Source organism: Lachnellula hyalina (genome assembly GCF_007821495.1).
Source record: "Lachnellula hyalina strain CBS 185.66 chromosome Unknown contig00009, whole genome shotgun sequence".
NCBI lineage: Eukaryota > Fungi > Ascomycota > Leotiomycetes > Helotiales > Lachnaceae > Lachnellula > Lachnellula hyalina.
In genome coordinates, this window is record NW_022157123.1 from 1 (window position 1) to 26155 (window position 26155).

At 47.3% G+C, this 26155-nt stretch overlaps 6 protein-coding genes across 6 annotated transcripts; 2 read left to right on the plus strand and 4 right to left on the minus strand.

Moving 5' to 3' along the window:
* Positions 1-2006: 2006 nt before the first annotated feature.
* LHYA1_G000647 (Ester hydrolase-like protein) lies at positions 2007-2921 on the minus strand (the record flags this gene model as incomplete). Its single annotated transcript, XM_031145638.1, has 1 exon — positions 2007-2921. One exon carries the CDS (start codon positions 2919-2921, stop codon positions 2007-2009), a length of 915 nt encoding a protein of 304 aa, XP_031009032.1.
* Positions 2922-3675: 754 nt separating this feature from the next.
* LHYA1_G000648 (uncharacterized protein) lies at positions 3676-7671 on the plus strand (the record flags this gene model as incomplete). The annotated part of the gene is made up of 5 exons (XM_031145639.1): positions 3676-3831; positions 3942-5107; positions 5163-5270; positions 5325-7071; positions 7321-7671. The coding sequence occupies 5 exons, from the start codon at positions 3676-3678 to the stop codon at positions 7669-7671; spliced, it is 3528 nt and encodes a 1175-aa protein (XP_031009024.1).
* Positions 7672-10350: 2679 nt separating this feature from the next.
* On the minus strand, positions 10351-11335 carry het-6_25 (Heterokaryon incompatibility protein 6,OR allele; the record flags this gene model as incomplete). The annotated part of the gene is made up of 2 exons (XM_031145640.1): positions 10351-10404; positions 10466-11335. The coding sequence occupies 2 exons, from the start codon at positions 11333-11335 to the stop codon at positions 10351-10353; spliced, it is 924 nt and encodes a 307-aa protein (XP_031009025.1).
* A 3397-nt stretch (positions 11336-14732) lies between these two features.
* SEC7 (Protein transport protein) lies at positions 14733-20272 on the minus strand (the record flags this gene model as incomplete). Its single annotated transcript, XM_031145641.1, has 2 exons — positions 14733-18956; positions 19010-20272. The coding sequence occupies 2 exons, from the start codon at positions 20270-20272 to the stop codon at positions 14733-14735; spliced, it is 5487 nt and encodes a 1828-aa protein (XP_031009062.1).
* A 513-nt stretch (positions 20273-20785) lies between these two features.
* On the plus strand, positions 20786-22299 carry mrp-3 (Dihydrolipoyllysine-residue acetyltransferase component of pyruvate dehydrogenase complex; the record flags this gene model as incomplete). Its single annotated transcript, XM_031145642.1, has 3 exons — positions 20786-21100; positions 21153-21827; positions 21883-22299. The coding sequence occupies 3 exons, from the start codon at positions 20786-20788 to the stop codon at positions 22297-22299; spliced, it is 1407 nt and encodes a 468-aa protein (XP_031009061.1).
* A 607-nt stretch (positions 22300-22906) lies between these two features.
* On the minus strand, positions 22907-26056 carry CHO2 (Phosphatidylethanolamine N-methyltransferase; the record flags this gene model as incomplete). Its single annotated transcript, XM_031145643.1, has 3 exons — positions 22907-22966; positions 23111-25806; positions 25879-26056. The coding sequence occupies 3 exons, from the start codon at positions 26054-26056 to the stop codon at positions 22907-22909; spliced, it is 2934 nt and encodes a 977-aa protein (XP_031008977.1).
* Positions 26057-26155: the final 99 nt, after the last annotated feature.

Below are 26155 nucleotides of genomic sequence, written 5' to 3' on the forward strand. Positions count from 1 at the left end.
TGAAGATGAAGATGAAGATGAAGATGAAGATGAAGATGAAGATGAAGATGAAGATGAAGATGAAGATGAAGACGAAGACGAAAGTGGCGACGAGGACACAGAAAAGGACAAAAACAATGGCAATGATGACGAAAAGATGCGCTCAAAAGAGGTAACCGATAAGGGTTTCCCAATCACTCGAGGTCAGCATCTCTTAGCCAACGTTTCGGGTTTGCTTTCTACAAAAATATGTCTTAAAGGGCACACGCCGAGACATTATCTCAATTCTCAATTTGAAGCCTAAATAAATCAATGCTAATTTATCAGATTAGCTGGGTTGGAAATGTTCAAGCACATCGTTATTGAGCAGGAGAAGAGAGACCCGGATTGTCATGCTATGTACATCTGCAACGATCATGCCGGATACGGTATGACGGAGATGTTGGAGAACCTGGTGTGTCTTACTACCTACAACTGTGTTGGGACTTTACTAATACTTGAAACCTGGTATAGCTTATCGATTTCAACAAGATCCTCTTCAAGAAGAATGTTTCGCCTCTCAAGAAATGGTCATACATTGAAGGACTTGTGGTCTGGCTCTATTATGGTGATCTCATGAGCCTAATGAGTAAAAACTCTTCTCTTTCTTCCCACTGCCCTCAGTATCATTTCAAACTAACACCAACTCAGTGAACGACGACAGCGATAACGTAAAAGATATCTTCAACTTCTTCATCACCCTCATGGTCACGTCTCTTGAAATGCTCAACGAACACCCCCTCATTAACCCTACCTCCTCCATCCCGAACGTCAACATCTGCACTTTAATTATGATCAAATTCCTCCAAAAAGATGCCGCCGACTTCGATATCAACAACGTTGAGAAAATTGTCCAGGCTGCTGACGAAGCGGGCGTGGTTTGGGATTTCAGGAAAGAACTTGGTGTCAGTGAGGAGGATATCAAAGCGTTGAGGGGAGAATGTAACTCAAGGACAAAGAAAGTGGATTGGAAAAAAGAGGCGAGTTGGAAGTGAGGGTTGAATGGACGGACAGGGAAAGCTAACGACAGAATAGTGGCCAAGTTTCAAGCGGAATCATGCTGGTGGGAGAAATTATGACATCACAAAGATGTCAAAAGCAGAGAAAAAGGAGTATGCCCTAGATGGTGGTGGTGGTGGTTTTGGCGACTGGTGAGCATTCTCATTCTTCGCGATGAGGCATTGGGATTGCGAGCTAGCAAATTTCGGTGCAGGCCAAAGGAAATAGGCGGTCGTAGAAATGCCGATGCGGCGGCATTCATTGCAAAGTATGGCTCTGAATTTGGGGACCTTTTTGATTGAGTTTGGGTATGATCTTGAGACATATTAGGTGAAATGGATGTTTACTTCAATTTGTGAGACATGTAAGATATTTTGCAGACCAAACATAATACAAATAATTTTTCACTTGATAACTAACTACACCGTCATTTCCCCTGACAGTATACTCCCTCGCTAACCCATACTTGTGCAACTTCCCGATATCCTCATGACTGAACATAATCAGCCCCTTGCAGATCTATTAGAGTTGTCCCAATTATACCTACCAAAAACATGTATCTGCCGTCATCTTGACATCTCTATTTTCCACCGCACCCGCGATAGCATAACCAAACACCCTAGCGTATAGTATTAATCATAGCTATACAGCTCGTTCGTAGCAATATTCTAAGCCTCCCAAAGCTACCAACCAGAAGCAGAATTCTTAGTGAGTTATTTGCCCAAAACGTTGACTTGATCGTTCGCGTAGATTCGAGTTTTTAAGTCCAGAGTGACGATCTGCTGGGGTATATTGCCCCGCGGAAACTTCCGAGCAGGTTCGACGAATGATGCAAGTACACATCCATGAGATTACATCACTTTTTCTGTGGTAATTCGGGCGCAAATAATCTAGAGACAGATTGATGAATACACTAATTCATCCTGCTCATGCGCGAAATAGTAAGTGTCACTCGAACATCCGCATTCCAGCTTAGAGCAGGGAACTTTTCAATTCTCTGGTCTGTCAATTCGATATAAGACATCCGCCACGTTGAAGTAAGCTTCATATTCTACATCGGCAGGAGTGATATCATCATGATAATGCCCCCCTTCATTGTGATCAGAGAAGCAATGTGTATGTTCCATCCGAAGGTCCAGTCCTGGATCATGGGAATGGAAAACTGAAAGACAGACAAGAGGTGCTGACATGTCAAAGTATCGTAGCCATTTCTCTACTTCATCTCTGGACTTCAGAGGAGTGCGACTGAAGTCAGGCATGACATGAAGATTCGCCTTGCCCTTCTTGATCACGAAGACCCCGCCGAGACTGACAACGCGATCACCAAACCTAGCTTTCAATGCCTTTTGTATCGTACTCGTGAAATTGTCATCCCCAGTCCGTATCTTGGCCGTAATCTTGAGCACCCTCCCCGGACTCCCTTCACTTCCAAATAAATTGGCCATCAAACCAAAATCCTCGGAATTCAGTCTTTCACAAAGACATCCTCCCTCCTCATCGATCTTCGCATAATGCGTCCGATTAACAACTGCATCCTCCTCGTAACTCCAATTTGGCATGAGCTCGGAATTGACCCCGACAATGTGGAAGGGCCCCGCAGATGCCCCAATTACAGCCCCACTATGCCCCATCTCCATCAAGCGCACCATATCGATGAACGAGTATTTGCGATCAAGTTTCGGGCTTGGGGCGAGGTTTGCGGGCCCGCCAACGTCTGCGATCCGTGGCTTTCCACATAGGCCAGGAGCTGCGAGGTTGTAGGGTGCTTGGCGGAGGTCAGGGCACGAAACAACGGCTACGGATGAGTCCTGGAAGTTGGAGGAGAGGCCCGTGGATATTGGTGAGATAAGATCTTCGAGGGAGGGAGCATCGAGCTCTAATTTCTGTACTGACCACCCAGCCATCTTGGTCTTATTTTACCCTGGTAGTCAGGGCTCTACCGACGATTCTAGCTCGATTGGTGGGTTATGGGTAGATTAAAGTAATAATCCCCGAAGCTTGAGGTGGAGCTTGAGGTGTGTGTATAATAATGTGAGACCAGATAATACTACAGTCGCACTACTCGCTTACTCATTTCAACCTCACCTTGTCCTGGACAGAAAAAGCAGTAGTGATTTCTCACGTTTCAAACCCAAGGGCACATTGAAAACGTCATAGAGAATGCTATAGTAAAGTTATCTATGTAAAAGCAGAGACCGAACCATGCTTCTTAATGAATTAGGCATCTTCTCATCGCACGCCCTGAATCAGCCTGCGCACTATAATGTGAATCCCATTTTGGCCTCCTGTGTGCCTCGGCTGCAGTTTCCTTACGAACTTTGCCCGGGAATCTGTTTCTGCTTTCCTTCCCGGGGCAGATTTGGGATCCCTCTTGTAAGATATCACGTGACTATATGTAGTGATTTACTGGGGCCTTGAGGCTGTGTACGAGTAGGGCTGACTAGCTGGTGTCAGCCTTACCTCGCAACCCCATACTTTCAATCTGCCCCAGAATGCAGTCTACAGTAGTTAGGCCGCAATCGCTGCACAGCTTGCCCAACCCGTATTCAAGACCTGCGCCATGATGTGAAATGTAGATATATTTGGACTTGACCGCTATGCCCACCCTTTCCCTCCACCTCCATCAAAATTATCGCAGCCGGTCAACGACTCTCCATTATGGAGGCTCTGGTGGCCGTCGGATTTGCAGCCAATATATTGCAATTCGTTGACTATGTTTCACATTTACTGAATATAGGAAGCCAGCTCCGCCGACAGGGTATAAGTGACTTCAACTCCGACCTCGAACGATCAGCAACGTTGTTGAAGCACCAGGTCACTAGGATTTGATTTCAATGCGGGACAACTGCGGGGTCTACCGCTGCTAGCCAGGTAAAGAAAAGTTTCTCTTGGCTCTACAGGCGCATGCTGACCTTTGGTTGAAGACCCTCGAGCAGCTGGCAAAGGAATGCATAGAGATTGCCGATGAGATTGTGAGCTTTGTTTCCAAGTTTAAGGTGAAACAGTATAAAGAGCCAGATGTTCAAATTGTGCCCAAATCAAGGCCGAAACACCCAGATGAAGAGAGGCTGGAAAAATTAAAACGCCCGAAACCAACCGAAAAAGAGGAGCTCAGAACGATTCAGCAACGAGAAAAGAGCAAATGGAGAACGGTGAAGAACCGTCTCGAAGCGGCGAACCAAAAGGCGCTTGAGACATCCAATATTCTAAGAGCAGCCAATACTTTGGCTAAAGCAGTCCAATTAGAATGGAACAAATCGAAGATCACGGACTTGGCGCATAAGCTCGACCGTATGCGAAATATGCTTTACTCTGAAGTCATGTTGAACATCCAAAACTCAGTCAACACAATTCAGGAAAGGTCAAACCATTCCAACCAGCTACTTGGGGAAATTAACGAATCCGCCATAAAGTACCGAGATACGTCAACGCAGTCGTTTCAGGAAAGCCGCCAGGCCGTAGAGTTCGCCTTACAGGCCCAGTCAGATCAGATCCTCCAGTTGAACGACTCTGAACAAAGGAGGCATGACATTATCATACAAACTATCAACGCTTTCACTGAGGTCTTGCAAAGCAAAATTCTATTTCCAGGCCTTCCGTCAGTCCTTACTCGAATTGACCCTTCTCTCAAATCTGCTGCTCTTAATGGCTACGAAACCATTGAAAATGCCATTCTCGCGGCCTTGTATTTCCGCAAAATGGAGGACCGAGAAGCTCAGGTTCAGGACGCTCACAGTAAGACCTTTGAATGGATATTTGAGAAGCCCGAAGATCATGACAAGCCATGGAGCAACTTTAGCGAATGGTTAGAAATTGGCAGAGGGTGCTATTGGGTTGGCGGCAAGGCCGGGTGCGGTAAATCTACTCTAATGAAGTTTTTAAATTCCCACCCCAGGGCTCGTGAAAGCCTCGAGAAATGGAATCAGCCGGCCTCCTTAGTCACTGCGTCTTGCTACTTCTGGATGGCGGGAACACCACTGCAAAAGAACCAGGAGGGCCTACTACGCTCTTTACTGCATACAATACTGTGGCAAAGACGTGATTTGATTTCGCGGGTATTCCCTCGACAATACGATGCTATGATGGCAAAGTACATTCTGCATCCTGATATGATGTGTAGAGCTATTTCTAATTCCTCTTTTTAGGATCTTTGCGGATAATTCGGATCCGGAAATTTTCTTCTTGTGCGACGTTCCCGGATGCTCAAGTTCTTTTGAGAAACCAAGGCAACTCGTAGATCATCAGCAAGAGCAGTAAGTACTAATTTAGATAAGTTCTACCATATTGGCTTCCTAATATTGTACTAGGCATACTCGGAGACCTCGCAGGAGCACTGGAGATGACTGCGGAAGCCTGACCGTCACCGAGCTGAAGCGAGCTCTTCTCACCCTTGCACAGCAAGATTTCAAAAACGATTTAAAAATCTGCCTGTTCATCGATGGATTAGATGAATTTGTAGGAGACCAGCGAGAAGTTATCGAATTGTTCAGGACTGTCACAAAGCATCCGTCTATCAAGGCCATCATATCCTCTCGCCCAGAGTCAACATTTGTCGAGGCATTTATCAATGCTCCCAAATTGTTAGTTGAAGACCTTACTGCCGGTGACATCAAACACTACGTGAATGAGAAACTCCTCAGCCATTCTCAGCTCAAGAGCCACGCGGAGCACGACCCGGAGCTTGCGGAGCGCTTGAATCACAGTATCATATCAAAAGCCTCAGGCGTCTTTCTCTGGGTCGTTCTTGTCGTCCAGGCGCTTCAGAAGTGTCTTACCGACGGAAGCTACCCCGAGGAACTGGAGGGCTTTATAGAAGATTACCCATCAGAACTGCACGACTTTTATGAGGACATGTTTGAAAGAATGAACCCTATGCATCGCCTCGAGGCATTCCGGTTATTGCAAGCCGTGTTTCTTGTTCAGAATGTCGAGTCAGCCATACCCTCTGGTCTGAGACTGTCCCTTTTTGATAGGGACGAGGTGACGGAGTCTATCCAAAGACCGCTCACTAATATTCCGATAGAAGAGCTACGAAGTCGACTGTCTGTATTTCAAAGCCGCCTGAGGAGTCGATGCTGTGGACTGCTCGAAATGCACTACGACAGGACAACTACTTCACGATCAGACTCGCTTCTAGTGGAGGGCCGAGTTGCATTTTTACATCGAACGGTGTCGGACTTCTTGAAGCAACAAGACATTCGAGACAGGTTGGAAAAAGAATGCCTCATGGAATCGACCGAGATCTACGAGAAATTATTAGGATCTATTTTATCGCGCCTTAAAGTGTGGGGTTTCTTCCGCCTCAGGACATCCGTCCAATGGCAGAAGTATGTCGAAGAAATCAAGATATTTCTAGTCTACTGTCAGCGCTGCGAATCGCATCTGGGATCTAGGCAAATTGGATATCTGGATGAATTAAACAGGGTGCTCGAGCGGCTCCGCACGACACGGGCCTCTGAGGGTGCACTTATGTTCGGCAGTGAGCGTCATTGGGCCGAATCTTTGCTCAGCGAGGCCGGCTTGAAAATCAACCATACTTCTGATGGCCATTCAATGTTATCTCTTGCGGCTCGTTATGGACTATACACATATGTACATGCAAGTTTAGCGTCTTCACCCACCTCTTCCGACTCCAATATTTCAGGCATCGGTATACAGAATCTAGTGTTAGGGTTGTGCAACTGGGCTATACAGCATGGTGTGCTGAGAACGCAACACATGAGAATGGTTGAGCACTTTCTCGAGGCAGGATTCGACGTCAACGCTGATAGCATAGGGTCTGCCACTATACTGGGACGTACGCCATGGGGAAAGTTGTTGTATCTTGCGCCATCTAGTCTTCTGAGTTATGATATGGCATTGTTGGCCCCATTCCTTGGTGACACAATGGAGCCAGTCAACGAAAAATCAGCTCTCGACGAGAGGGTTGGAGTCTGGGTTCGACTTCTGCAGCTCTTCATCAAGTTTGGCGCTGACCTTCAAGTCCAACTTGAGTCGATGTGGGGAATAAAACGAGGTGCGCCAAAAGACAATGTGGTGGCGTGCATTCGGAAGGTATTGAAAGACGTCTCAACAAAAAACTCCAGAGCTTGCCCCGCAGCCAGTAACAGAGCGTGCATATCAAGCGGTGGTAGTACCATTGCACGCTCATCTTCACTGAGAACGGACATGCATGCGCTATCGCATTCTTTTCAAGGCCGTCAGACTTAGATTCTAGGGAATTCGAAGCAAACAAACCTCATGAAGTCGCGTCTATATGATCCGGTTTCCGCTTCAAAAACAAATCAGTGCTCCCGGTGCAAGGCTGTTGACGCCCTTATGGAGGCTGGCTTTGAGGCCAACCCAGTATCCCGTGCTATGAGGGAGGCGGGAGTCGGCTATGACGTGCCAGCACTTGCGACCTGGATTATGGATGAGGCGACTCCGAATATAGAGACACCCCGCGTACATAGCAAGCCGAGTCCCACAAAGCGACTACCTGGAAAGGAGGTATTGCCAGCAAAGGAATTAAACACACAAATGCGATCTCCAGAATCGTCCGCTAGACAATGGAGTACCGTGACAAAGAAAAAGAACCTACACGATCATGCCGAGGTCGTTGGGGCGTGCTACATAATAAACCGACGAGAACAAAGAATCGAGGCACTAAAATGAGAAATAATGCCCTGGCAGCTCCTATACAAGGGAATGAGCTCAGATCAAGCGCCGGAGCTTTCGACTTGGACTGCGGCGTCTTTACATGGTTCTTTGAACCCTTTGAGCAGCGCGGTAATGAGAGCTCTCCAGGCCTCTCAGCAGAGCATATAGCGCAGCTACGACTGACTTTAGAGTCTCTTCTAGAGACACAGGACGCACACGGCTCTGTGCTTGATGTAAATACATAGGCTCAGCGAGGGGCTTGCAACGGCTATCATCAACTTCAACTTCAACTCTCTATAGTTGAGAGAACTTTCCTAGTAGGGGGTGAACACTTTCACGTGATAGGAAGGCAGGGGATTCTATTTGCCGTAAGGTAAAGGGTGACGGCATCGGCAAAAAGAATTCTGTGTCGCGCGCCTACGCCCGATAGTCACTAATATGCAACGTGTATATCGATTTTGGTTAACGAAGTAGGAGCATTCGAGCTGACGGATTAGATGATTTATTATTTTGATTTGTCTAACATATATTCTTGACGATTCTAGACACAGGGAAAATCAAGGCGCATATGCCCGCAGGTCTTATACCTTCGTCTGCCCTAGGTATTTATACTTCGCGTTTCAACCCCGCTGAAGCCCACCCCCCACTAAATTTTCAGCCGCACAATATATTATTTCAATCACCCTTCATGAACTACTAAGGCTTATCTTTATTATTTGACTAACTCTTTTATTTTGATATGTTTTCGTCTTGGAAACACAATTCTTAGTGGCCTCGACCTTCAAGAGACCCACGTGTCTTGTTTGGGCAGGCTATCTACCTACTATGCGTCCTTATTGAGTCACTTCCCAAAGACCAGATACCTACTAGATGTCCTATGTGTTAAATTATATTTATATATAGTACTGCCGCTTGCTACTGCGGGCGGTGGGGAATAGTTCTAGTGCTAAAGGAGCTAATTGGATAAGGGACAGATATAAGCATACGGTGCCCTGCCCTATAAGCAGAGCTTTCTCTCTCCTCTATCCCTTTCTCTCCTTGATCAATCTATGCCCTCTTTACTTCCACTGCTTGGTTCTCACATTCTAATACTATGCAAGATTTTCGAGTTTCTATATCTCTATAGCAATCATCCCATCGTCCCTTATCGATTATCTGTCACGTATCCTTCATTGAAACAATTTATTAGCATCTGACGCCTAATCATGCTACAATCTTCAATTATACGACCCCTCGTTAAAGGCTGTACGGCGCCTGTCATCCGCTGCTTCCCCCGTCACCACTTCGCTCCTCCCACCTTCCTTCCTTCACCACGTATAAGATTATCTCCCGCGAAAGCACGATACCCAGACATTCAAGCTCGGGTGGTGCACAAGAAGTTAGGCTCTGAAGAGGACCAAGGAAAGCAGCCGGTAGACTCTTCTACCGACGACCATAACAAGGAAGACGGTGGTTCAAGTTCGCCGTCTGCCCTCTACTTTCTTGCCGTCTTCTATTTTATCCTGGGAGCTCGCCGCCGACGTGAAGGGCGACAAGAAGAGTCACCCGTCGATGCAAATGGGGAGGTCGATCTTGAAGGCTGAAGGAACCGGGGATTGATCTGAATGGATTGAGTGGGGGAATCCTGAAAAAGTCTTGGATGAATCGGGATGGATGGTTTTTGGTGTGGATGGGTCGGAGTTTCCCTACGCTGGTTGCAATGCTCAAAACGTACAGGTAACTTCTTGATTCTCTCCTCTATTTCTCCTGGATTTACTTGCTAATTACCCACAGGAGCATCTGAACTTGATTATGGGCATGTTTACGAGCACGTCGAATTGTCCACCTATTGGTGCATGATCCGTTGTCGTACTCGGGCAACTACAGCACCTGATCAGACTCTCACAGCAACAACCAACTGCCACGAAGAGGCTTTTTTTTATCGCCAAGCTCCTCTATTACCCTCTTATCACATATTTGTCGGTCCACATACGCAAAGGTTCCTGGGGAACTCAATCCAGAGCTGTAAAATATTGAGAAGATAGGATAGTGAGGAGGGAGATCAGTGCTAATAGCACACATTCACAGGGGGAGAGTTGTTTATTGGGGGATCTGGAATACAAAAGAGTAGAGAATTACTTGTAGATATCAGGTATCATCTAGTCTTGATTTTTAGCGAATTGGGTAACCACAAACACCATCTGTGCAAGCACTTTCCACGTTCCGAGTTCTAAGAAATGAATTCGTAGATTATAAAGTAGGAAGAGATGAAGCACACAGGTTTGTTGTTCTTGGATCGAAGCGCCCAGTCACAGGTTCTCGACTTTACTCCAGCATCAAAGTTTCCATTTTTGTGGACTTCATATGTTTATCTCAATAACTCGGGATCCCAGAGATAATATCCGGGTGCTGGTAAGCGTTCACCTTTCATAATTTTGTTTCGATTCATAATGTACTACCAGTCGCAGTCCTTAATGATACTTTCTGGTATTACAATGCAATGACGCTGCTTTTCTGTAATGAGCGAAGAGTCTCATACTAGTTTGGCCCTCGATCCTTCCTCCAACTTCTTCTTATCTTTTCCTTCCTATTTATTTTTTCCTCTGAATTGAAACACATTTTTTCGCAACGATAGCTTCTTTGAGTTTTAAGGCATTAGTTTTGATTCGATTATATATCTATAATACCTTGGTCAATCGTACTCCGAAATGCCATTTAAACCCAGATAATCTGAGACTCTTTTATTATGAAGGAGTTCGAGTCTTTCCGCTAGTTTGTAAGAAAAATTATTTTTTCCGCATCGCATAATCGCAAGTGCATCAAAATATACCTCGACCAACGGCTTCTCATAATCAGGGAGCAGCTCACCATCCTGGCAGTCACTAGCAATTCCGAGCATCGCATAAATAATATCGCGAGGCTCAGTAGCAACGTAGTTTTGACTCAGGCTCACGTTTACCCATCGAGACAACACATTCATCTGGGGGGGCGCTCTTCTTGCCAGGACATGCTCAAATGCAGCGCTTGAGACGATGCCTTTGTCATACTCTCGAACACGTCCAAGACAGCAGAGGGAGTTATCGAGAGCCACAATAGAGGAAGATTTGTCGCCGCAGTGCACTACGAGTTTTCGAGCCAGAAATACTTCCTGCAGTATCCAGGCTCGCTGCCAATAGGAGCGTTGGCACAATGCGAGGATTGCCTGACATTGGATGTTTTGGAAGCTGTCCACCAAGCTGAATAGCTTGGCATCATGTCCCTCCATGAACTCGCCCACACTTTCCAGCTTCTCCATCGCAAGATCGCTGTTATTCGAGGCTAGTCCCAACCAGGAAATAACACTTCGTGCGCCCTTATATATCTTTCCCATCTTCTGAACCTGTTTGTTCCTCTCACAGACGTCGGCCTGATTAATACACAAAGCATCGATCCATAAGTATCGGTTTTCTTCAACAAGCCTTATTTGTAGTAAAGCATCGCGCAGGTTCTTGCGAACGCGAACGTCGCAACCGTCTACAACAATCATAGGATCGCAATCGCTAGCGTCCTTCCATTCGTAGGACAACGCTTCGTAAGGTTGTGTGCCTAGCGTTTTGTGGAGGAGGCTGCATTCGATTGGACTAGTGCCAGAGCCTGGTTGGAGAACGAGCAGGCGGATTTTATCCGACTGCTCTAGAGGTTGGTATTTGAATGTTGACATTTGTTATACTGTGTTGCCACGCTCTCAATCTCCCAAGGAGTAATAATCCGCGATTGCGCAAATGGAGCGTACCAATAAAGAAGGAATTCCCATCAATTTATAAAGGGTGGCAGTGAGAAAATAAGGGATAAAGGAACGAGAATGCTTCCCGCCTATATACCGGCATTCAGGGCTTTCCGAGCTGAGCCTTACTCTTAGCCTAAATACTCTTAGCCTAAAGTGTCAGATAGTGCAGCACGCCCGAATCGGAGCCTCGACCTCATTTGACTTGTGCGTCTAGGGAATGTGAGAAGAGAAGAGCATTTCTTAGAAAGGGAGAGAGCGGATATCAAGATTGAGAAGAGGACGGGTTCGGACCTACCTCTAGGACAGAAAAATAAGTGAGTAGGAATTAAATGACTCGAGAATATAGAACCTGTATCTGCTTCTTTCATGTTGGAAAGTTTAGCAAGCGGACTGTGTTGGTGCTTGGACCCGGGATTTAGGCAGCAGCTTTTCGATTTTCCGATCGATGGACTGTGTAAAAGCAACAAAGCCACATCCATCTTGATCCCACGGAGCTTCAGCAATTTGTTCAGCCTCGCTTCTCTCTCCTCGGGGCTACCCTTGGCAAGATGCGTCAGCAGGTTATCAAGTCTACGCCACTGCCACCATGCAGACAATGCCATAAATATGATGAATAAAGGAAGACACATTATCCAAAACGAGAAGAAGAAAGTGATGAATAGACGTTCTTGATATTCGAGATAGGAGTCGCACTCCCGGGGCGACAATAACGATACAAGGGTGCTGCACAGGTCGTGCGGGGTTGAGAAGTTGCCCAGGGCAGTGGAAGGTAGTTTCACGACATCTGAGCGTCGAAATGCAGCGTTCGTGAGTTTTTGATGGCTACAGGACTTCTGTTCTAGCGCAAATCAACTGCTGGATGAAAACGAAGTGTAGCTTGTGACGAGGTGTAGGTGTAGCTTGAACGTGCCTGTCATGTGCATTTATCCAGGTCTACCTTAGTATCATCTCAGTTCTAGCTTACCTAGGGCTCCTCTATAAAATCCCGTCAATTATCAATCCTCAAGCTCTTTCATTGCCTAGCTAGGTATGCTCATTATGCTAGTTAGAAACTGTAGCTCTAACTATCATTAACTCTAATGTCCTATGCCTTTTAGCATATTATAGGTTAGTGCCACTTCTTCCTATCCACCATGAGGCTTCTTTAAGTAGCAGCGAACCTTACATGGAAAAGCCGTGAAACACTATAGGAGTTAAGAACACAAAATTCCACTAGAATTCAGGACGGGTAATTGCTCCATTCATCTCAGGACCCGTTATTGCTCGAATGAAACCCAGGTTGTGAAAAATAACTCTTACGCATCGCTGACATATCAAACATTTGATCAAACAAGAAGTGATTAATTACCTGAGCTCATCATCCAGATGTCTACCTGGCTTCAAAATAGTAGTCAGAATGCCCGTCCAAGATTCTACAAGGGCCCCCAACACCAAGAAAAAGAAATCTATTCACCCAGACTCCTGCAAGATTGACAATTGCATACGACCAGGAACTCAAGAAACAAAACACGTCGATCTAGGAAGAACTAATCGATGCCTGACCACTTCTCGCAGTCGGCTTGCAAGCCAGCTTATGAAAACCCCAATCCATCTTTTGGTGCTCCTTTCCACAGTAAAAGGCGACTCCGCAGCGAGCACACTTGAAAGTCTTCTGCGTCGTGTTGCACACCCGACATGGCTTAATCTCATCCATATTACCTGGACTATTTTGTCCGACTCTCGCAGGAACAGTCACGCCATTCATTTCCGCCATGAGAACCTGGACATTCTGTCTCGTCTTCGTATCGCAGGCGGGCTTGGCGCATGCGGGCATACACAGGACGTTGATAAAGGGCTCGGAGGACAGGTGCAGCCATGACATGGGCGTGACGATGGCCTGGGTCTCGGGAGCTTTGCAGATGGCACATTCGGACTGTAGGGCGTTGAAAACGGCGTTATAGTGCTGGTTGATGATGGGTTTGATCGTGGTCATGAATATGTTCATGTACTGGGGATGTTGTGCGTGAATCTTGCAGACTAGTATCTGCTAGGATGATTGGATATAAACTGCTTCCTTACCGGAGGTTGTCACTGACACACATGAATTCGACGCGCACATCTTGAGTAGCCATTTTGATTCAAATGCGGGTCGGGATCGAGGGTTGCGAGAATTGGAAGAATCTTCATGTCTGTCTGCGTTGATTTTGACTTTTCCCTCCGTGGTTGTGGTCAATTCAAAAAAAAAGTTATGTAGTAGGGAGCTTTCGTTTATTATAAGTTTAAATGTGGGGTAGGATAGGCTACAAGTGTACAAGTAGCCCCAAATATTACTAGTGCAACGCCTGTTCACGTGATGCATGTCTTCCGTAATGCGTACGCCTTCAAGCTCTTTCACTACAAGTCGAAGCTTCTCGGCTCTTTATTTTCTCAAGGTTAACTCAGGAGCAAAGGAACATGGAGATACTATATGGATTTTCACAATGCGGACCATTGCCTCTGGAACGCACGTTCGACTCTCCCATTCTCTTTCGTTGCTGTTCTGGTAAATACCGCGTCAGTATATGGACTACGCGAAATGGGCCCGTAGCTCGCCCCTTTTATTAAACGAGGTCCCTGGACTCCATTCCCAACAACAGCCTTTGCTGTAAAATAAAACTTCGATCTAAATGTCTAAATACAGCAAAGAAGCCTTCGGATCGTGATTCCAGGCTCGAGCTATTTCCATTCCACGATTTGGTCTCATCACTTCCAAACGAACGACTTCTGTAATCTTCCCCACCCGACTATTTTTGCCCTACCAGAGCGAGCAGTCAGTCAATTTATTAGTCAGCTGGTCCATTATACCATTAAAAATGACGTTTCTTCTAGCTGCTGACTCTCTGTTGATAATCGAGCTTCGTAGCGGATTAGCTTGTGATTTTTATTGTAGCTGAGGAGCTAGTTCTATTTTACATAAAACTAGAATTAGCAACCGGTACCTAGGATAAGGCTCTGGTGGCACCGGCTAAAACAAGGCGGGGATAGCTTCAACATCCGAGGATTTGTATAGCATTTAACTTTCTTCAACCAAGTGAAATAAGTATACCAAAGGCCCCGCCCAGCCAGTTGGCAAGAAGTTTTGAAGCAAGAACACAAGTGGTCAGGAGCGAGTGATTCCAAGAAACATCATTGTGCATCATGTAGAAGGATGCATAGAAGTAAAGATATCCCTCCCAAGTCTATAAAAGCCCATATCATACAAACATCACCCGCAATCTACTACATCCATCCCTAGCCCCAAAACTCCCAGCTATCATCCCAACTAAATGCATCGCTCAAAAATAATGTAGCACGACCCAGAAACGGATGAACCTTAATCTCTTCTACTCAACCTCCGACTCCTGGACGCTGTGGGGGAATGTAAACTCGTCGGCGACCCAGGTATACTTGGCCTCCGTTCCGGTAACCCGAGCTTCAATTCCCCAACCCGCTTCAGTATACCTTGCAATGCCATCCTGATCTCGGCACCCATATCTCGGTTCAGGATATCTACGCACAGTGGGTAGAAGACATCGATGTACTTCTCGAATCCTTCGCGAGGGAAATTTGTATATCCTTCCATTACATCAACAACGACGGGCCTCCATGCAATGATATTCCGTTGCTGGGAATCTTCTTCAAGCAGTGTGAAGCCGCGAATTATATCGGCGCAGAGAGGTACGAGCGCTGCTTCCGTGTCTTTACGGTTACGCTTCCGCTCCTCGCTCTCGTCGTGGTACATGCGAAGTAAGATGCTGACATATGTTGCTGCGCTGCCACTCTCCTGTTTGAGAAGGTTGGGGGGTTGCTTCATGAACCCCTCGCGCCAAAGACGCATACGGAGCTCTTTATTCTCGTTGAATTTCTTGGCGAAGACGAAGCTCTTTTTAAGGAGTGACATGAGGCGCAGAAGTTCTGGACTGGGTATTTGGGCGTAGACAGCATCGTTTGAGAAGAGTTCGTTGACGGTTTCGATCATGAGCAGTTGGAGTACACATCGAGTGATGATCTTGTTGAAGAACTTCCTCCGCGCAGCAGTGACAACTACTGGTTGTTGCTGAAGTTCCGATTGAGGCTTGTAGTCTTCTAAGTCGCCGGCGCCTGCTGTGGGCGTCTTTGTTTCGTCATCATTTATACTCTCCACATCTGAAGTGACGGCGCCGTTGGTCCCGTTGATCTTGAGCGACTCCCCGTCGGACCCTGGCTCTTCCATCGGCGAACCAGCGTTTTCCGCCCCAGTAACGGTGCCCGATGATGTCGCCGCTGAGAACAATTGGTAGGCAGTGGTCCTTTCGAAGAGCTCCACAAATGCACCCACAATCTTAGCCCAATGCTCAGGTGTGAACTTCTTTACGTTTTGTAGAATAAGCTGCTGCAAACAATTGCTTCCAATCCTAGCAATGGTATCATTTTCTTGGCATATACACAAGGCTAAGAGATCCAAAAATCTGTCAAGCATATATTCCAATGATTCGAAATAATGCGTGAAGAGTGAGATCATGTTTCGGAGAGCTTGGATCATCGTGGTTGATAGCCACACTGAGAGCTCTTCATGGTTAAGGACGTTCGACATCTCGGAACTGGATTTGAGAACCATAAATATCGGGTAGAGTAAATTCCTCCACAGAATATCCCAGAAATCAGACGGGAAGTTTTCACCATACTTGATGATTGAGTCAAACAAGTAATTGAGGGCATTAGATCTAACTTCTAGATCTTCACCCGTCATCAACACATCGTGAAATGCGAAGAGAACAGGAAACCAGAACGCTTCCTCTTGTGTTGTTCGGCTTGGTTGCTTCGACGTCGGTTCTAAAGTTTTGAGAGAGCCATCTGAATTGGCGTTGGAACGGTTTGACAATGGACACTCGGGTGTCTTGAGCATTGTCGGAATAATCGACTTCAATGTTTCCATTGCTTGCAAACCCTTCTTTTGAAATCTCATATTCTTCGAGAATTCCGTCAAACACACAATAAGATCAGCGAATGCACCCTGGGAGATGACAACTCCAAATCGTGTCTTATAGACCTGGTTGACATTATCGAAGGCAAGATTGACAATACTCTCGTATGGCTCTCGGGCAGCGACGGTGAATACGCCAAACATTGTGCTCCATCCAGAACGGATGTTCTCACCACGAGCTTGGATCATCTGGATCAGACATCGTAAAGTCATATCTTTCACAGCAACAACGTTGCTATTGGACATGACATGCTCAAATGGCTTGAGGAAGTCTTTCTGGAACTTGAATCCGGGAAGTTCTTCAATCTCCATAAAGCGCATTGATAATTGCCGTAAAGAGTCGAGTGCGAAGAAGACAACCGCGGTATTATTATGGCAGCCAACCCGGTTGAAATGTTCCCCTAGAACGACCCAGATATTGGTCCATTCGAACCTGACACGAGTCATATTATAGTAACTTATCTCGACAAGCTTTTGGAGACTGTACGTTCGCGGAGACTCATTAGATCCCGAGATTTTGATTTCTTCCCAGCTCACTTCCGTCAGAGCTCGTACAAAATGCACAATGGCATCCCCAGAAAGATTTGCAGTGTTGGTAAATATCCGGTCGACAGCCTTGATGACTTCATCCGACCGGCTCTCCATTGCTATTTCCATTGAATAGCTTGTGCCGGTACTGCTTTGCCGAGGGCGCGGTCGTGGTGGAGGTCTAATAGACTGGGTTGACTTTCTGGAAGAACCAGTGTCCGGTCGGCTTGGAGGTTGAATGCGTGCCTTTGATACATCGGGTATCGAACCCTCGTCAACTCCTTCAGATATCAGCTGTAGTCGGTCAAGCTGACTGACACACATCAGAATGTCTCGCCATGATTCCTTCAACAGGTTGCCTTCAGCTTGTGCAACCTCAAGAAGAATCTTCAGAGCCTCTACGTTCTTGGACACCATCTCCGTGGGATTGTTCAGATTTGTAGCGTTCTTCAAAGCAGACACAAATGCTTCTCGTGCTGTCTCCAAATCGAACAGACATGCGATACGAATTGCAAGCTTCATGCCCTCCATACACAATTTTATGGTTTCGATATTATGGGCATTTTGCATCTGTCCCGAGAGACCAGAGAAGAAAGACATCCACGTCACGTCGAACATTGGGCCTACATGCTTGAAAGATGTCGCTGGGATGAATTTGCTGACATCAGACTTCGAAGCATTTTTCCTTTCCTTCTTATACAAACTTTTGAAAAGCTGCTCAGATCTTATCGATATTTCTTCGGCGTGCTTGGTGTACGCCTCTCGCTGCATGTCTCGCCCGACGGTTGCCAGTGCATTTCCGAGGCCTGCTGCAATACCGCTACTGGGCGCTGTAGGCAGGCCATTAAGAGCAGCCAATTCACGCTCACTCTTCAACACGATCTCATCAAGGGCTATCTCATCGAAAATGCTGTTGAGATACTCATCCGGAAGATCAGCATTGTCGTTGATACCTCTGTTATTCTTGATGAAATCTTGCTTCGTCATTCGCTTCACTACTTTGCCACTGTGTTGGTCGACATTCAACATAATAACGGAATAAGACAGAACGTAAGCAGTATCTGCGTTGGCGAATGCATTTGGGTTTCCGGTAACATATCGGTTTGCAAATTTCAGCATGAACCTATCGATCTTTTGGGATTCTCCAGGTAAACGGAAAGCCTGCAAAAAGTGTCGTAGAGCGTCCACAAAACGGCGTTTGGTGAAGTCCATGCCGTCTACAAAAGCATGCATGATGGCGATGTTCTTTTCATTGCCTTCGCCCAGGAACTCTCCGATCTGAGCTTTATCCAGCCTTTCTTCCGTGAGGAGATAATGTGCAATATCCTCGGGGCTATCGCTTGGAATGATATTCTCAGAAATCAAAAGCTTAATCCCGCGTTTTGGCTTGAAGTTGAATTGTTTGATCGCATTGTCAATTGCTGTTTTCCGTTGCTTCTCCCTTTCGAGCTGTTCCGGGTCATCATCAGCCACTGGAGTTGAAGGAGTCATTGGGACCTCTCCGTTGCCGATTCTTGACGAGCTGTCATTCCCGGAGGGATCATAAGACTCGCGAAAATCTTCCGACTGCCGAATATTGGGGTCTTGAGCGCCATCGGTAACATCAGCAATGCCTTGCTGCGACCAATTGACCAGTGATCGTAGAGTTTCTACCAAACAATCTAAGGACTGTCTCTTGATGATGTACTCTTTGGGGATCTCAGACTCGTTATGATCGTGATGGGTGCTCATATGCGCGGTAGATAGCGGGGGAGGAAGCGTCCCTTTAGCCTGCCAATCAAAGCCATTACTATTGCTTTTGGCCATCTTCTCATCGTACTGCTGTTGATGAAGTGGACTTATCATCACAGCAGCGCTTGAAGCTTTGGACAAGTCCTCGATGAGGGTTTGGAAAATGTTATCGAGGTTTCTGTCGCAATCATAGTTGAGATAGGTTTCTACTAAAGCGCGCGGATCGGAACAGAGCCTTTGCAGTATTGCCATGAAATATAACTTCTGACCAACAGTGGAGGTCCGTCTTTCCAGAAGAGCCAAGTATATCTCATTCAAAAAAACCTCAATCTCTTTCTGTAACCATGTTAGTCCCAAATCTTCGAGGGAACAAAAGTACAGATACCCACCTTGAAAGGGGCACGCATAAACTTAAGCATGAGCCAGAAAATCTCGCAACAAACTTCAAAGACCTTATCCACTGAACTGGCCCCATTCCGAGTAATGCTAAGACATAAGTAGAATTTAATGGCTTGAAGAAACTGCGTAGGCTCGTTGCTTTTGCTGTTGGTGATTGTACATAAAGGAGACGTGAAGACGAGGATATTATTATTGAGTAAAGTGTGTATCAGGTGAAGTGAGATCAGTTTGGATCGCATAGCCTGCCCCTTCATATCGTATAGTTGATCAGGGGGAAGGACTTTCGTACTGAGATTGCAGAATGATCTGAAGACCAGATATGCGTCTCTTGTATATACTTCGTCTTCGACATCCTCGGATTCCAACCCATCGTCTTCGGTACTCTCGGGAGGGGATTGTCCTGATGTTGATCGTGGAGAAGCCTGTGCAGGCTTGACATGTGTAACCATCGTTGTCCCCTCGCCCATCTGGGAGTCATCGAAACTCTTCCTGTGTTCGAGATCCTTTAGGGTAAGTTTATGTCCATCTTCCCCTGATGGTGCTTCGGAAGCAGTCTCCGCTATTGACTCCTCGGGCTCATTGCTCGTAGATGCATCGTTTAATGACTCCGCCGCCTCAGCATCGACTGTATATGAGCTCGCATTTGCAGCGTTCTTGTCCAGCTTGGCTAAGTTAAACCTGGCCTCTTTCATGTGTATCCTCGTTTTGACACGTTCAAAGACGGTTCCCACCATCTGCGTCAACGTCCCTTGTGCCACTTGCTGGTTCGCGCTGCTCTTTGAAAGGAGGAAGACATTGTAGACTTGTCGTACAGCTTTGAGAAGGCCAGGGCCATGAACCACAATTTTATCGTTGAGAACAGCTGCTAGTAAAGACTTAACAATCTGCAACTGAATTTCGACTGGGGTAGTCTCCCCTTGAAAACAGTCGCATATCGTATCGATGGCACGCTCAATCAAGGGCGCTCGTGAGGCTTCTTTGTCGGCGTTTGGAGACGATGGGACGGAAAAGTACGAATAGCTTATAAGCTTGCCTATGCAGTCCAAGGCAGTCGTAGTGAGAGGGATGCTTCCGGATTTCGTGGCGTTCTGCAAGGGTGCAAATATGATTTCGGGATCTGGTAATTGGGGTTCGTGCTCTTTGATATCCTTCAAGGCCTTGCGGACAGATTCGCCCAATTGCGGCTTCTTCGATGCTTCCTTCGAAGCTGCTATAGCCTCCAAGGCCGATACCACAAAGACGAGAGAGCTCATGGTGGTTTTTCGAGTTCAGCGGTTTCCATTCGTGACCGACGCTTCTTCCTGCAATCGCAGTTGGGGTGGTTGCGCCGACTCGTTCGTTCGTTGATTGTAAATTGACGGAAATATTAATTATCTCCTTATTGTCAGCTACTCGAGCACTGACTGCTACCACGTAACTCTCTCTCTCTAAGCGCACCAAATCGGATGGATGCACGGACTCAAATGATAAATTGCGCCTAATCGGCCAATGATAGCTGGCGGGCCGATTAGACCCGTTCAGGCTGTAGTAGGTGTAGGGTAAGAGCTTCAAGCGCCGCGGAAAGCGGAAAGCTCCCAACGTTGAAATTTGATTCAACACTTGCATTCTACCGGTCAATTCCTTTTTCTCTCTCCCTCCTTCCACCCCTCCACCAACTTCTTCGGTGTTGCGACCGCGATTCCAAGACTTCCTTTGTCTGGGTCTCCTCCTCACCCTTCTTCCGCCTTTTTTATTTTAATTGCCTTCCTCCCCGGGAATCCGTCGGAATGTTCGCCGCGGTGCTGAGAAGGCGTGCCCTTCAATCGAGGCCCGCTCTCTCCTACTCCTACCAATTCGCAAGATGTTACGCCGCAAAGTCGTTCCCGCCTCATACGGTGGTTACTATGCCTGCCCTGTCTCCGACAATGACAGCAGGCAATGTTGGGGTGTGGCAGAAGAAACCCGGTGATGCGATATCTCCGGGTGATGTCCTGGTTGAGATTGAGACGGATAAAGCGCAAATGGACTTCGAATTTCAAGAAGAGGGAGTTCTTGCGAAGATTCTCAAGGAATCTGGATCCAAAGATGTGGCAGTTGGCAACGTGAGAATCAATTGGGTCTATAAGGTTCAAACCTGCTAATCTTCTTTTACAGCCTATCGCCGTCATGATCGAGGAGGGCGAAGATGCTTCGGCTTTCGAATCTTTCACACTCGAGGATGCTGGAGGAGCAAAGGAGGCACCAGCACCACCCAAGGAGGAAGCCAGCGAGTCTTCCGAGGCACCAGATACTGGTTCTAATACAGCACCACCTTCTAAGACTGAATCGAAGCCCGTGCCCGAGGAAACCGAGTCAAGTGGTGGCAGATTACAATCAGCTTTAGACCGACTTCCAAACGCAAGCGCAACTGCTTTTAGATTGGCTGCCGAGACTGGTGTCAAGATCTCAGGTCTCAAGGGTACTGGAACTGGCGGACAAATTACTGAAGCCGATGTCAAGAAGGCTTCATCAGGTGGAGATTCGGCCCCAGGAGCTGCTCCTTCTGCCTCATATGTCGATACTCCTACAAGCTCGATGCGTAAAACAATCGCCAACCGCCTCACCGAGTCCGTAAACCAGAACCCCCACTACTTCGTTGCAGCAACGCTTTCTGTCTCCAAGCTCCTGAAGCTCCGTCAAGCTCTCAATGCCTCATCAGATGGAAAATACAAGCTTTCAGTGAACGACTTCCTCATCAAGGCTTGCGCTATTGCTTGCAAAAAGGTTCCTACTGTCAACTCTAGCTGGAGAGACGGATTCATCCGCCAATTTAACAATGTAGATGTTTCAGTAAGTCCAAATCTTAACATCTATAATGATTCAGCCTCTAATTATTCTCCCCCAGGTCGCTGTCTCCACCCCCGTTGGTCTCATGACACCTATTGTCAAGAACGTTGAGGGTCTCGGACTCGAATCCATCTCCGCCCAAGTCAAAGACCTCGGAAAGCGCGCCCGAGACGGCAAGCTCAAGCCCGAAGAATACCAAGGCGGAACCTTCACTATCAGCAACATGGGCATGAACGCAGCGATCGACCGATTTACCGCCGTCATCAACCCACCTCAAGCCGGTATCCTCGCCGTTGGCACCACCAAGAAGGTCGCCATCCCAGTCGAGACGGAAGAAGGCACATCTCTAGAATGGGATGACCAAATAGTCGTTACCGGCAGCTTTGATCACAAGGTCGTGGATGGTGCTGTTGGTGGTGAATGGATTCGCGAATTTAAGAAGGTGGTTGAGAACCCGCTGGAGCTGTTGTTGTGAGGGAATGCATAATAAGGGGATGCGTGCATGCAGTGGAAGGTTGTATTGAGATAGGAGATAGAGAGAGATTCCCCATGTAAACTGTACAATTGACCACCGGATGCTCTGCAATCAAAAATCTTGCTTCTGATATTGCAGCTTTTGACACATGATGATCGGCTCGGCGTCTATCTATGCAACATCGGGACCCTGACTTTAGCTCAAGTTGAGGCTGAAAATAAACCCTTATCTTGGACGAGACTAGCACAATCACATAAAACCTATGAAAAACAAACATTTTTTTATTATTGAGAATGAAGTAAACCACTACATACACCCTTTCCTTTCCTTTCTTTTCCTTTTCCTTTTCCCTTTTCACTTTTCACTTTTCACTTTCCGCTCAAATACCATACCATGCCATGCCATGCCATGCCATAGAAAAGCCTCCTTCTCCCTAAGCAATGCAATGCAATATGAACAACTTCTGTATTTCCGCACGGGTATCACCAAAAATCTACAATCCCTACCCCTCTCTTCTCTCTCTCATTCCTCCATCCTATTCACAATCTGATACTCTCTCACCCCCTCGTCCCTCGTGTGTAAACCGTGCATTCATGTATGTATGCACCTAGAACTTCTCCCCCGTAGGCGTCGTCCTGCCTTTCGAATGGGACATACTATATGGGGCCTTGAAAGAATAGAATTAGCAAACGTGTACCGTACTCATGCCGACCATGCAAAATTATCGTGGTCCATAAGGACAAGACCAATCAGGGTAGCAGAATGAAAAACTGGCGATGAAATGTTGGGGGAAATAGATAGATCGTCATACCAAAACCTGCTTCGCATTACAAATCCTCCAGGCCAGATTCTTCACGTTCCCATCAGCCAGCACCACGCCCGGCGCAAACTCAATGCCAAACATCTGATGCACAGCAAACACGACCCTCTTCGCATACTTGCCATCGCGCTCCACCAAGCTCCCAAAACTCCCCTCCACCGAATCCGGCGCGATTTCCGGGTCCCTGTCAAAGCAGTTGCGCACGATGGGCAGCAGGGCATTCTGCACAGCTGTGAGAATAAGGCCGTTGGAATCAACCTCGACATCCTCCTCGTCGAAGCGTCCGATGCGGATCTCAAAGGGCAGGGAGATGGCCATGACGTTGTGCTTGCCGTCGTGGTGGAAGCGGAATTCGAAACTCCCGTGCGTCCACCATAGCTTGTCGCCTTCGAAGACCATCTCCCCCTGCATGTAATCTTTGGACGAGCCATCTACGCGTGAAGCGCCCGAGATCAGTTGCTCGGAGACCAGGATTCCTTTGTCGGCCGGCGTGGATTCGTATTCGTTGGGCGAGCAGGCGACCCAGCGGCCCGCGGACGAGACGCGTGTTACTTCTCGCGAGGCGTTGTCGGCGACCATGTAGAGGCCGACCCAGTCGCGTTTGCTGTGCTGGACGGGGGCAGTCCATTTGACTTTTATGGGCGCGCCGTATTCAAACATCAGGGGTTGGAATTCGTCGGTTCGCTCGCGTGGGAAGCGGGCAGTTTGGCCTTCTTTGCCAGTTGCACGGTCGCTGGCTGTGAGGGCTGAGGAGGGCGTGCCTTCGATTGTGAGGGAGTAGTCTCGTGGGTCGAAGCCGGCGAGGTCAGGGGCTAGGCGGGTGAGAGTTATGCGGGCTGGGTATTGGCTGAAGAGGGCTGAGGTGTCGCGGATGATGGTTGAGACTCCAGATGCGAATTTCGGGCGAGCTGTATCTAGAAACTCCTCGACGAAGTGACTGCTATCTTCCAAGACCTTGTCAACGCTGCCTTGCCACTTTTTCAATGGAGGAGGTAAAGATCTCCGGATGCTCTTGGTGAGTCCAGCTTCGGATCTCAGTGCTCGTCCGTACAGCCTCTGCATGTGCGGCTTCTCCACAAGCTGTATGAATCCCAAGGTAAGAACATGACTGAGAAGAGCAATGAAGAAGATTGCCACGCTTCTTGAAATGAACACAGCACCCCAGATACCGGCCAATCCAATGATGCGTTCTGGGTTATTGAGGTACCGATAGATACCGCCATAGTTCAGTTTTGGAGCTTGGTCGAAGAAGAAATCTCCAAAGAACCATCCGAACTCGCCTAGAGACTCGTAGATACTGACTGCAGTCCACACTTGAAGAGCGACAAGTCCAGCTCCGATCACATGTTTCAGAAGCACGAGGCCGTAGCCCCAGTCCGGTGGCACAGAATACATCTTCCAAGTCGCGGCAATAAAACTCGCATAGCACATAGTCAAGCTCAGGTGATACATGCCCTTCCATTGTCTCCAGGCCTCTTCAGTGCTTTCGCCGTATTTGACGAAATGGCGAGTCCACATCTTATAGTTGCTTTGGCGGTCAAGGATGATTCCTAGACCGAGGGTGTACCATAAACGCCATCCAATCGCATTTAAGACGAAAAGAGTCTGGAAAATTGGTGTTGATGGGGTCGATACAGTGAGGAGGAGTATGTAACCCTGAAGCAGAAAAACAGATAGGTCAGTGATCCGAAAGAGGTCAATATTGCCAAATCCCATCAGGTTATGTGTCGCAAGGGGCTTCTTCGATGTTGCTGAGCGGGCTATGTGTTCAGACATTTCTTGGTAATCGATGCCTTCTCTACGAGCGGCCGAAGCGTTGGCATGCTCAATGTCGCTTGGGCTTGGGTTGTCTTCTCGCTTTCGTGGAGCTGGTGGATTATAGGTTTTCTCAATGTGAGGATTTTCGACGTATACGAGGAAGACGAATTGAGCAGCATGTGCAATAATCGAAATGAACAATACGTTGTAGCTCGCTGCCATCATTGAGATACCATAGTAGCCGGCATACCCAACAGAATACATGGGATGAGGAGCCATTTCAAACACCCCATCGAAAGTTAATTCTTGATCGATCAAGTAGAAAAAGTCTCCCCAATACCATGCATAGTCCTTGACCACCCGGTGTGCATCTAGCTTGACCCATAAGTTAAATCCAACGAGAATACTACCAGTAGCCCATCGAGCTATGGTCATCATAAGACTCTCTCCCACTGGTTGTCCTCCACAAGCAACGGCAAATAGACAATAGGACGTGAAATCGCACATGAGAATCAGGTCGACCACTCTTCGAAAGACAAGCCAAGTGTTGTACTCCAGTGGCGCTTCTTCAAATTTATAGTCCTCTGGGATCTTAGTCTCTAGCTCTCGCTTGAGGAGTTTGTATAGCCATGGCCTTGGGTTCTTCCCGGAAGTTGGATTCTCAAACACCTTGGCTTTTTTCGCCCATCCTATCAAACGTCGGTGATGAGACTGTATGTGAAGGAGCCATCCAATCCCAACATTGTAGCATCCTCTCCAGAACAAGAATATGAGGGCAAATACGGGCTTCTTCAGAGGGCTCGGTAGTAAGTATAGGGCAAGTACGTGTATGCAAAGTACAGCTAAGACTATGACATCCGAAAGGTTCTTGGGTTGTCGCGGGTCGAGCAATTGAGAAACCATATCATGGGTATGAGGAACGATGAAGACTACCAACCATCAGCTTGGGCAGTTTATGGCATCAGGATGGGCCTGGATGGGCCTGGATAGGTGGAACATACCCGTTCCATCAGGGGTTCTGCCAAAGGTCTTTTTCTGCTTCTCTACACCGTTCTCTGTCTGTGGGGTATCTTGACCACTGCTGCATCCAGATCCAGAGGCAGCTTCGTCTCGTAAGGCGCTTACATTTCGTTCTCGAAGGCCGTCCATCTCTGGGGCTGGGCTGTTTTGTGTACTCATGTTGAGCCAAGTAGGCGGAGTTGTGTCCCGCTTTCAATGCTGTTGGGAGCTTCGTTTTTCAAAGGCACCTTACCCAAGCTTTGAGGGGTATGTTAGTCT